At 39.0% G+C, this 11340-nt stretch overlaps 1 protein-coding gene across 1 annotated transcript in view; it reads right to left on the bottom strand.

The window, feature by feature from the left end:
• Positions 1-5291: 5291 nt before the first annotated feature.
• The window catches only part of ADCY1 (adenylate cyclase 1), a 262521-nt gene continuing 256472 nt past the window's right edge, over positions 5292-11340 (bottom strand). The window contains exons 19-21 of the mRNA XM_019535907.1: positions 9281-9395; positions 6779-6903; positions 5292-5925 (exon numbers count right to left, since the gene is read on the bottom strand). Of these exons, the coding sequence (XP_019391452.1) occupies positions 5587-5925; positions 6779-6903; positions 9281-9395 (579 nt within the window). The 3' untranslated portion in view covers positions 5292-5586. The remainder of the gene's footprint in view (positions 5926-6778; positions 6904-9280; positions 9396-11340) is intronic.

The following is an 11340-nucleotide window of genomic DNA, read 5'->3' as shown; positions in this document are numbered from 1 at the left end:
ATATTTGAATTGTGTACTTTTCAGATACAATAACTTATTACCACATAAAAATACAATCTGGGTAACATCAATGGACCAAATTTGCCTCCTATACCTTCAGCAGTGTTGCACCTGCATACAGCAATGATGAATCAGACACCTGGTCTTTCTCCCTGATGCCTCTCATAATTCAAACGTGTCATCACACGGTACCCATTGAATGCCAGATGTTATACTGTTATAACCTAGTATATCCATTCACTTTTTATATTACAGTATGTGGAGTTTATTGCTTCTAAGGACCAGAAGGTACCGTATAAAGATAGCATAGATGTTGATAGCACATTTCATATATCGTATTATGGGCCTAGAAACACTGAGGTTGGCAGACCATGATAAGTAGATTATAGATTTGCTTCTTCTTTTGCTTTTTTATATTTTGCTTTTGCTTTGCTGAACGCACATGCAACTAGTGGATCAAACTGTGTGTCAAAAGTGATATGTCAAAAACGTTTAGGAAAACTTACTGTTTTGTTTTACTGAAGTCAGGCATGAGTGGCATGCAGTAGATTGCAAGGAAAAGCGAAAGGACATCCATTTCCAAAGGGTTTATAATCTTCATGCACATGTAAAACTTCTGTTACAAAAATCATTGACATTTGTTAAAAGTGTGCCTTTTTGCATTTTTATACAAGTGTACATGCAATAACCTGTCATAGCTAAAACTATTTACAAAATTTCATACAATACATATTTTAAAGTGAATAATACATGAAAGGCCAATGTTTTTAACACTGTACAAGATTAAAAATAAATAAGGCATTATAATACAGTTTTATCACAAATTAAAAAATGTTGCTTTTCACTGCAATACAAAACTCTAACTTGAAAGAACATTATGGCTAAATAGTCCTCCTGTTTAGACAGGAAATATACAGAATTTGGACTTGCTGATGACTGAATTAATGTTTTGTTTCAGCTACAAAGCAGATAATCAAATGAATGAAAATGATTCATTTTGAGTACTTGTTAATATACTCATATCAAGAGCACAGAAATGGCACAGGGCATATATTGTTTTCTGACAACAATGTTTCCCAAGTATTTTCTTTGCATTGTAACTACATTACAGGGGAAAATGGGGAAGACATTCAGGCCTGTAATCTTTTCTCAGTTACTGTGTTGTACAGAGAGAGCAACTTTAGCAATGGTATTGGAAATTAACACCAGTATTTAATTGGAAATTAAAACCAAAAGTAGAATCTGGAACCCATAGCCCCTCAAGCTCTTGTTGATTTCAATGGGGGCCATAAAGAACACATGCTTGCACCTAATGAGATGAAACTTTAGGCTCTCTCAAAAATCTCACTTGGAGAAAGCAGAGCTAACTAATATGCATGTGTTTCAGGTGACAGCGATGTAACGTCAATGCTCACAGATGAAAATATCTACAAAGAACCAATTCACTTTACCTGCTGGGTAAAATTGCTTTCTAATCAATGCAAGTGTAAAATGTTTGGAAATATCTAGCCAGTAGTTCAACTGAATGCCAGTTCATAATTTCAATGTTAGAATAAAAAATTGTTTAAAGATAAAGGTAGCATAGGAACATCTTGAATTAGGTCCCAAGAGAGAAGAAAGTCTGAAGACTTCTGATACTTATCTGCTTATATAAAGAATGAAAGACTTCAATTATTACTATTATCTTAAGAGAAAACGTGCAAACTGATGTGAAATATTGTGCTTGCTACCCACAGACATGAAAGCCATCTTGCCAAAAGTGGGACCTCTTTAGTGAAGGGCTCATTCTGGTTCAACTGCTTCAAGCTGACAGCTACACAAGAATAAAATTAAAACACAGGAGAGAATTCTGCCCACCATGTTCCTAGCTGAGCTTCCTTAGTAGGAGGAGATACAGACATACAAAGGGCAGAATCGACCCCCCTAGAAGTGGGGCTACAGCAAGATCACCCAGTGAAAAACCTCAGTGCTTGAATTGAAAACTAGTAAATGCATCAAATATATATTACTGCATGAGTAATAATGGACCTGACCCAAAGTCCATTAAAATCATTGTGAATCTTTGAAATTACTTCTAGTGGCTTTGGATTAAGCCAAACATTATCCACAGATGGCTGCCACAAAGAAATATAAAGAACAGTTTCTCAAGCTTGGCAAGTCTGCATTTGTTGATGTAACACAATTAGTACTGTAATTTTCCCTGGATAGTAGTTGCTAAAGTTTTACTGAAATAAAGGCGGGGAGAGGCAGAATATGCAAAGTAAAAAAAAATGTACCTGGAGAAGGGTAAATAGGGAAATAATTGTTAATAAGAAGGAAGAGCAGAGAGGCAAAAACACAGTTTTCTTATACTGATAGTATGGTGAGTGGAACAGTACAGCCTGTTGTAACTGATGCAAAACATTTTCTACTGTAATCTCACTGTCACATGCTCATAGCTTTTAAACTGTTTGCTTTAGAGCTGAAATCTTCCATGTTTCTCCACTGTGCATTCTTAAACTATGCAGCTGTGGGGAAAGGACACACTTCCTCATTATATAACAAACAAACAGAAACCAGAACAGAAAAAGCACGCTGTGTTCTATGAATATGGCAAACACAACTGAATACTTGAAGCTTACATGGAAAGTGTCCTTGCTGAGGTCACATGCCTTTGATTATGGAGGAAAGCAGTAGCAATATATAACTGAAAGCTTTTAATCACGCTCACTGAGAGGTGGCTAAAATGTTGGTAAGAACATGCCCAGTAACATAACTTGGGGTGTGAGCAGGAATCCACCAGCTTTGGGTACCAGTTTAGAGAGGGCACCAGAATGGCAGCCCTCAGCCTGCACCATTGCAACTGCTGAGGCAATGACAACTGGAGCAGCCCCTGTTCAGAGAAGTAAGCACTCACTCTCCTATTCCCCCCCATGGTGCCAAAATGTCAAATGCCGTCCCTACAATTCCTACAATTTAAAAGAGCCTAAGAAATACTATATTTAAATTGTTCCTTGGTGCTCATTCTATGATTGCAGTTCTGAAGTGTTACTACTATTCTAAAACAGCATCAATGCAAAGATACAGTGTTTTACTTTGATATCAGTGAAATTATGCCTGGGCTTAGTTTAATTCATAACTTTTGAACGGCCTAAATTTTTAACTGATGGAATTGCACATAGATGATATTTTCCATTTTGCTTAAAAGTTTAGCTTAATATATGATGGTAACACATGATATAAAACGTACAGAATAAGTAGTGTAGCCACGTTATCATGGCTTTTGGAGCTCCTCCCCTCCCTTCTCCAATATAAAAATTGGGAAATGTGAAGGTGTATTTTAAGAATATAATTGCAAAATTGCATGAAGTTAGTTTACTGCTATGTAGTTATATTACAACGTATTCTCTCTAATTTTCATGACCTAGCTCTTTAGATGGGCACCCTCACCACAGCATTTGAGCACTGCACAAATATTACTGAACTTTTCCTAACACCACCCTTGTGAAACAGAGGACCATTATTACAAACAGAGAAACACAGCAATTAAGTACTTTGTGGAAGATTGCACAGGAAGTCCATGGCATAGCCAAGAACTAAATCACATTTCTTAAGTCCAACTCAGGGTCTTAATTACACAACTAATTTCCAATCTCCATAATAAAAAATGTAGCTGACACACTGACTATTGCTACAAAAATTAGTCAAGTGAAGTCAAGTGCATCACAAATTAGTGATGCACAATGGGCCCTTGTTTCAGCTACAAGGATTGGCTCCCATTCAATTAAATGTTCAGATTCTACTGTGATGAGGGTGGTATGAGAGGATAGATAAGTTGACTTTACTATCATAAAAGTCTGTAGTGGGAGAGTGATGGCACTGAAAACCCAATACTGTTCCCACTAACAGAACCCCCCAGTGGCTTCAGTGGGACAATAACTGAATATAATGTCTGCATTACATAGCAGAAAAGATGCAGATCAAGTACAACAGTTCTGTTCTTTAGCAAATTAAAAAACCCCTCCAAAAACCGTTAACACTTCCCCTAAGTTTTTGTCTCCATTCCAGAAAGCTTCATTGAGTGTTTAACTTTTGCTTCTCCCCGATGGTGTTGTGACAGCAATCCATGTACCATGTGTGGCTTGGGACCCTCACTAGCGTGATCTGTGGCTGCCTCATTTTTAATACAGAAGTGGATTTCACATGAGCTTGACTAAAACTGAAATATTGCACACTGAGGCAATCTCTGGGGGCTTTATCTCTATATTAAAACTAAGAGCAACTAAGGTGGGCTTTCTTTTCTGTAAATTAAAATCAACTCTTAAACTCCTTGTAAGTTATAAGAATGTTCCTCATCTCAGCAAAGTCTCATAATGTTTGCTTTCCAGAATCAGGTCTTGAAAAAAAAAATGTTGTTTTTCTCTAATCGTACAGTTAGGAAGAGTGAGGTTGGTGTAGGTATCAGAAAATAGTGGCATGCAATTAGAAGGGGAAAAAAGTATGTTGGCAAACATACAAATATAACAATACTAACAACAACATATTTGCAACTGATACAGGCCAGCCCTTTAAGAAATTCAAAAAGGCAGACCCAAATCCCTTGCACTGAGCAACACAATTTATGCTTTTAGTGAAAAAAATGGTAAGAACAGTGTTCCACTGTTCCTGTCTTCAATAAAATTGGCAGTGTGCATAAAGCAGGAAAGACTGTTTCTGTATTGCATAAGCATATTGCTGTGCTCACAGGATGGCACCTCTGGCTCACATAGGATCAAAGGTTCCATGCAGTATTTTAGTTACTTTTTTTTGTCTTTTAACAGAAAGAACACTTGTTAGTATCCCGTTATACTCCTAAGCTCTGATTTCTTCATACCATTGCACTGGAATTTTAAAACAACCCATTCAAAGCTACTGGAATATGCAAATAAACATTAAAAAATGCATCAGTTTTGCAGTCGGCTTAGTCCAGCTTTCAGTTACCAGTTGTCTTACCGGTTCTTATCAACTTATTTCAAGCACTGCGAGTAAAGTTTCCATAATTCTTGCTATAGCCCCAGATAATTTTCAACTACCCAACTTCGTGTTCCTATAAGCAGCTTTACTACCTCACACCCAATAGCGTTAGCTATAATACTAGAGAAACCTTTTTGTTATGCCATTGCAGGTGGATGTGTAAATAAATACATATTTTATATATCTATCTATCTGTGGGGGGGGTGTGTGTGTGTGTGTATATATATTTTATATATATATTATATATATATATATATAGTTGGTATATGTGCATATATAAATATATATGTATATATATGCACACACATACAGTGCCACTTTTACTTTTCGTAGTTATAGCATTCACCTTTAAAAATGCCAAGAAAATATTCCTTATATCCAGAAAATCAATATTTGACTTAACCTAACAGAGTTGCTAGCCCTTATTTGTTCCATTCCAAGAGTTCATTTATGCAGTTCCCAAGTTCTCTTTGGTTGGGTTGTAGTGATCCTTGGTTTATGCCATGGCCAACGACATTTGACTTCCCGGTGAAAATTCAGGCAACCGTTACTCATCGGAGTTTACTGCAGATGGCACAACCAAATTTCCTTGCTCTATGCCTCTTTCACAGCTGGCACAGAAGGAAGGTAATGTAGTGTTTGATTTGTGTGGGTGGTTGGCGCCTGAAGTGTTCCAACCCCAGGTTTTACAGTAAAGCTAGTCGCTGAAGACACCGAGGGACAACTGGTGCCAAGTTTGGTTTGAATGTTTGCTTTCCCATAGTGGTAGGTTTTCCGTTCTAAGTTTAATGACCGTGTTTGGGAATTGTCTCCATTGGCCTTTCCTTCAAGGAAATAGGTCAACATTTCACCTTTTCCTTTTACACTGACTTTTCCCCGGCATGCAAACTCATAACTACACCTCTTTAATATCCGCTGAACTTCCTCCGTCACCTGTTTAAAGAGAAACAGTGTTAGTTTTTGATGCTTTTATTCATTAGGTAGTCATAATATTACTATTGTTAAACAAAAAAAATATTTCTGACACTTTTACTACTTGTGATGAAAGATGCTTTAGGGAATGAATAACTTGTTTTCAGTTTCACTTGGAACTTATTTGGGGAATAATAATAATTAGTGATTTGGGGAATAATAATAATTAGTGATAGGCTTCAAGTAAGTATCAGATCTTGAGTCAAATAACTCCAATAGTTCCTGGGTGGTAATATTTGGAATAGAAATTTTTGTCTGTGGACACCAAATACAAAGCGTGGATAAAAGCTTCCAAAACTTCACTTGAGTCGCAAGAGCATTTTTGGAACAACAGTTTTCCAGACCAATGTCTTGCAGAATAATAACAACATATTTATAGTTTCCTTAGTCCAGAAAGATTGTACACAGCTATACAAGCAAAAGAAGATGTGACAGGATGCCAACTGTTGCAAATTCATACCCTGTACTTTCCTACTTAAGCAAAACTGTAATGAAGCCCAAAATAAAGAACTGTTTTTGGCAGCAGACTTGGACCCAAATCCATCCAACTGAATACACTACAGTAAGAACGTGAATGTGAAATCTGTCATTGTACTCGGACAAATGATCATTTGAGGATTTTGTCTCTTTACAGTAGTGCACCAGATAAAAGAAGAATCAGTACAAACCAGGCATCTGAATCATCTTGAGAACAGTATTATCTTCATGAAATCCTTAGAAGTAGCTTCTAAGCAGCCTTAGAAATGCAACCATAGGACTGCTAATAATTAGGAGAAATTTCAAGCTTAAACAAATGTTATTGGTATGAACTCACCTGAATTTTACCTTGTACTCCAGTACTATCCATTCTACTGGCAACATTTACAGTATTCCCCCAAATATCATACTGTGGTCTCCTGGCCCCAATGACTCCTGCCACTACAGGACCAACATTAATACCTAAAAAATAGAGGAATAATTTTTTATTTTTCTGTTATTGCTTCAAAGGCTACACCTCATATGTATGATAAACAGTAACCCACTGTTTGCTGTAACTACCAAAACATTTTCCCCCGGACATAACACATAGCATTATCATCATCATCTTGCATTTGAACCCAAGACAAGATTTCTTAAAAGCTTTAGAAATGAAACCACATCTGTCCTGCCACACCTGAAATTCAGCATCAGTTTATAAAAAAAAAGGAAAGAAAAAAAAACCAGTTAAACCTATGGATTTCAATATTTTTGGTGAAATAAACCACCTCTGAGGTGAACTTAGTACAAGAGAGCAAAGTAACACTACTACAGTTCAGAGCAAGAGGTTAATGATCCTGATTGCTTCTTATGGACTCTTATTATTCTTGTTAAGCTGTAGCCCTCCTCAGTGCGTGTTCATAAGACAGACAGTCCCTGGGCTAGGAAACATCAGGAGCCCCTGGGATAACAGGCAACAGGTCAAATTAAAAATCTGGATACCAGCTTATGTAAATATTCTACAAGCAGAACACAAGCTCCATTAGAAGTGCTGGGGGTAGAGGAGAGCATGCAGAACTGGCACCTACATTTCCCCTTTGGAAAAACAGTGACAGCTCCCACAGCTTTGGCTGGTTTTGTTAGGCTGGTGTGGAAGGAAGGAGAGGCTTTGCCTTCCTGAGGGTGTTCTACACAGCAGCTGGTGCTGACTCTCTCAGGCACTGTGCAAAGACCAGGGCTGTGGCTTCCCACAGTGAAGCTGGCCAGATTAGGCGAGAGAATTCTTGTGCATGTCTAGCTTCAATGAGGTTCCAAGGACATTTTGCAGAAAAGCACTACACCAGGAAAGAAGGGGAAAAAAATCCAGCTGCTAAGAAGGGGGGTGGGGGTAGGGGTGGCCTAGACTGTAACATCTCCTTCTATCACAATTGATGACTCTCCTCTCCATTGCTAGAATCCTTTCATATGCTCCCACCCAGATTAAAAACTCACAACCATTGAGTTAGGACACAAAAGGAGTGAGGATGGGGGAAGCTAGTCATGTTAGAAGATTTTACAGAGATGAGAACAACAAGGGAGGTACCAGTGGGGAAGATCTGGAAGATGGTACCTGTAGCAAGAAGGGAAATGGCTCTTGGGGGGTGAGGATCACATCGCTATTCTTCACATGGAGAACTGCATGCAAGTGTGTTTGTGTGGTGTAAGAAAGGACTGAAGGAGGGGTAGGGGACTTGATTTGTTGGAGGAAGCAGCAGCTGCACAAACCAGGTGGAAAGATTAGCTAAAAGCAAGAATACATATCTTAACAACATAATAAATATTTTTAGACGTCTTTACAAACTATCTGTACGCTAGAGCTACATGGAAAGCTGTTATCCTGTCCTAGGAACGCTTTTGAGATTTCACATTTTTTTTCTCATCTGAAATGGGATGAAATTAATTTAAATATTCATTGAGTAGGATTTTGAACCCAGTGCTCTCAGAGTCTCAGGTGAATGCCCCAACTACCAAGCCAGAGTCAGTCCTTCTATTAATTTCACACAACTGAACAGCTCTAAGAGGAGAGCTCCCCGCCTCAGTATAGCCAGTAGACTACTTAGCAGAGTACTCATCTGAGGTGGGGAAGTACTGGTTTAAATTACTGGTCGATCTCCAGAAACTGACTTTTGGTCTTCCCCACCTCAATTTACTGTTTTAATCACTGAATTCTGTATTAACTGGATCATGCATTGCGTACATGTGTATGCTTATTCATGCTCTCTCTCTTGACCAGAAATTTCACCCTGAGCCAGAGAAATGTTTTACAACGAATACTTTGTTGAAACCGATAGGTCCCCACAAAACAGTTTTGGATCCAGATAAACCAGGACTTTCTCCTGAAATACTATTCTCACAGGAGATCCCTATCCAGCTTTAATAATGCACCTACAATTATGTTCAAAAATGCAAGAATGCACACAAGTGAAGAACAGCCAGCTCTGGTATAAAATGCACAGCAAGGTGAGCAGACACAGCTTGGCAGGAAATAAAGACTAACATCATAAGCAATTGAACCTGCAGGATTTTAGGTAAACATTGTGTAAGAAACCAAATGGAACTGGACAACAGGACAGATGTCCTTAGTGATTAATGCCTTCATTTTATTTTCTCCCACATATATGTGAAACAGCTACTAAAAATAATTGCAGCAGTTCCAATGTGTCAATGGTAAAAAGGGTCTTCACTGAGACCCTTCATGCTCCCAGTTTTACTGAAGAGCAGAGAAGGGGAAATTCTTTACTTTTATGCCTATGTATTATCATGGAGAAAGTCAGCAAACAGCAGTGCTTTGCTTGTAAGCTAACTGTAGAAACAGACTTACCGACTCGTAGGACAAACTCGTTGTAAGACTGATAGTTGATTTCATCAAGAACATCAAACATCTCTATTGCAAAATCTGCCAGTGTACTCAGGTGGGAATAAATAGATTTTTTAGCCTAGATGCAAAAATAATGTTTTATATTAGATTTACATAGTACTCAGACGCTGATGAAACACTGCCATAAAAAACAAACAAAAAACCCAGAAGGCTTTGAACAGAATATAAATGCTTTTGCTAAATATGAAATTGAACTTTTAGCTGTGTTTGGAAGACAGGCACTGTCTTCTCAAGATCTGAACTTGTTTCTTTTTTGAAACCAAAAACCTTGTGGAAAAGTGTTTTGCCAACTAAAGGGCTATAGCTGTGTGGAAAGGATTATGATCCATCCCACTGCAAAACTGGATCTTCACATGAAAGATATCTGCAGTTACTGCACTCCTCTCTCCTCTGGTTTTTGGGTCTTTTCCAGCTTTATGGTTCTGAGGTCTGCTTATGTTCCCTCTAACAAAATTTCTGTTGAGTTTACTGGAGCCAGTTTGGCTTTATCCATTGCACAAAGGAGCTTCAACAGCTGGCAGGGAAGACTTGTGCTAGGTGAGCAGGGAGTTCACTCACTGTCCTCATGAGACATGACAGCACATGAGAAACATATTTTGGGGGCTGTCCAGAGAGTCCCATGAAGAATCTCTGTCAGACTGCCAGCCCTTTAACTGATTTTACTGTTGACCAAAGAATTTTGCAGAAATCAGGAAAAACTAAGTTTTTTTGTTGTTGTTTTTTTTAAATAAAGTTGACAAGGAACATGAGGGTTAGCCTTGGGCCATTTCCCATTTTAAGGAAGAGCTGCAGGCCAGGGCTAAGCATCTGTCAGACTGTTCCACAGCTGCATCCCTCTTGCTCTCATCCCTCTCCCTGTTCTCCTCCTTAGTGTTAGGTTGGTCCTTTTTCCTAACCCCCAACAAGAAAAGAAGGAGCTAGAAATACAGAAGTAAGGAAACTGGCTGTCTACCAAGCTTCCAAGACCAGAGAAAGAGCAATGAAGGTCCCCTTGTTGGAGTCTTCTCTTTTATTAAGTTGTTTGCCTTTCACCTGTTTTTTCTCAGTTTCTGATATATGGTGCCATCATGTCAATTCTCTAGAACCATTTTCAGGATAAATGGCAACTACAGAATTTGTGTAGATTAGTGAGTACCTATTGTTGGTTTTCCAAATTCTCTTTGCACTGTATTAGCAATCTTCTAGCTTGCAAGAATAGATCCTAGCCCAGATGAATGAAAATCTGAGCAGTCACTCAATCCAGACGCCCAATTATGACACCAGGAATCTTTAACAAGTCTTTAACACACACGCACACACACACACAGCAAAAGCTGTGTTATCTGGCATCCAGGGGGGATGTGGAATGCCTGTTAATCAAAACTGCTGGTTATCTGAGAGGCATCTATTCAGGTTGCTGCCCCTCCTGCTGTGTCCGGTACATCAGTGTGCTGGGAAGGGGGCCCCGCCCAGGCTGCTTTGCCCAGGGCCATGGGACGCGGAGAAATCAAAAGTGCCAACGTGGGACTTCCAGTTTCACTTTTGCCGTGTCAGTGAGCATGCCGATTAATAGAGCATCTGAGTTAGGAAAGTGCTGGATAGCACAGCTTTTACTGTACACACATATCTATACACATACACACACACATATACGCATACACACAAGTCTGGACTTGTAGACTGCAAACCAGGAAAGCCAAGGCTGCGATGGAACTCCAGCTATCTACAAATATCAAGAAAAATTAAAAGTCCTTTTTTAGATATGTGGGGAGCTGGAGGAAGAGCAAGGGCAACATTGGACCGCTGCTAAATCAGATGGGACAACTGACAACTGATGCCCAGGAAAAATCAAACTTGCTAAATGGGTACTTTGCATCAGTTTTCCATCAGTCCCATGGGACGGCCCTGCCCACTATGGGTCAGGGAGACCCAGGTGAGAGAGATTCCTTGCCCTCCATTGAAGCTGACCTCATGAAGGAACACCTTGACAGGCTGGATACCTTCAAGTCGGCCGGCCCTGATGG

Source organism: Crocodylus porosus, unplaced genomic scaffold (genome assembly GCF_001723895.1).
Source record: "Crocodylus porosus isolate Cpor-Errol unplaced genomic scaffold, CroPor_comp1, whole genome shotgun sequence".
Taxonomy (NCBI): Eukaryota; Metazoa; Chordata; order Crocodylia; family Crocodylidae; genus Crocodylus; species Crocodylus porosus.
The sequence above is the reverse complement of the archived record's forward strand: the minus strand, read 5'-3'. Positions and strand labels throughout refer to the sequence as shown.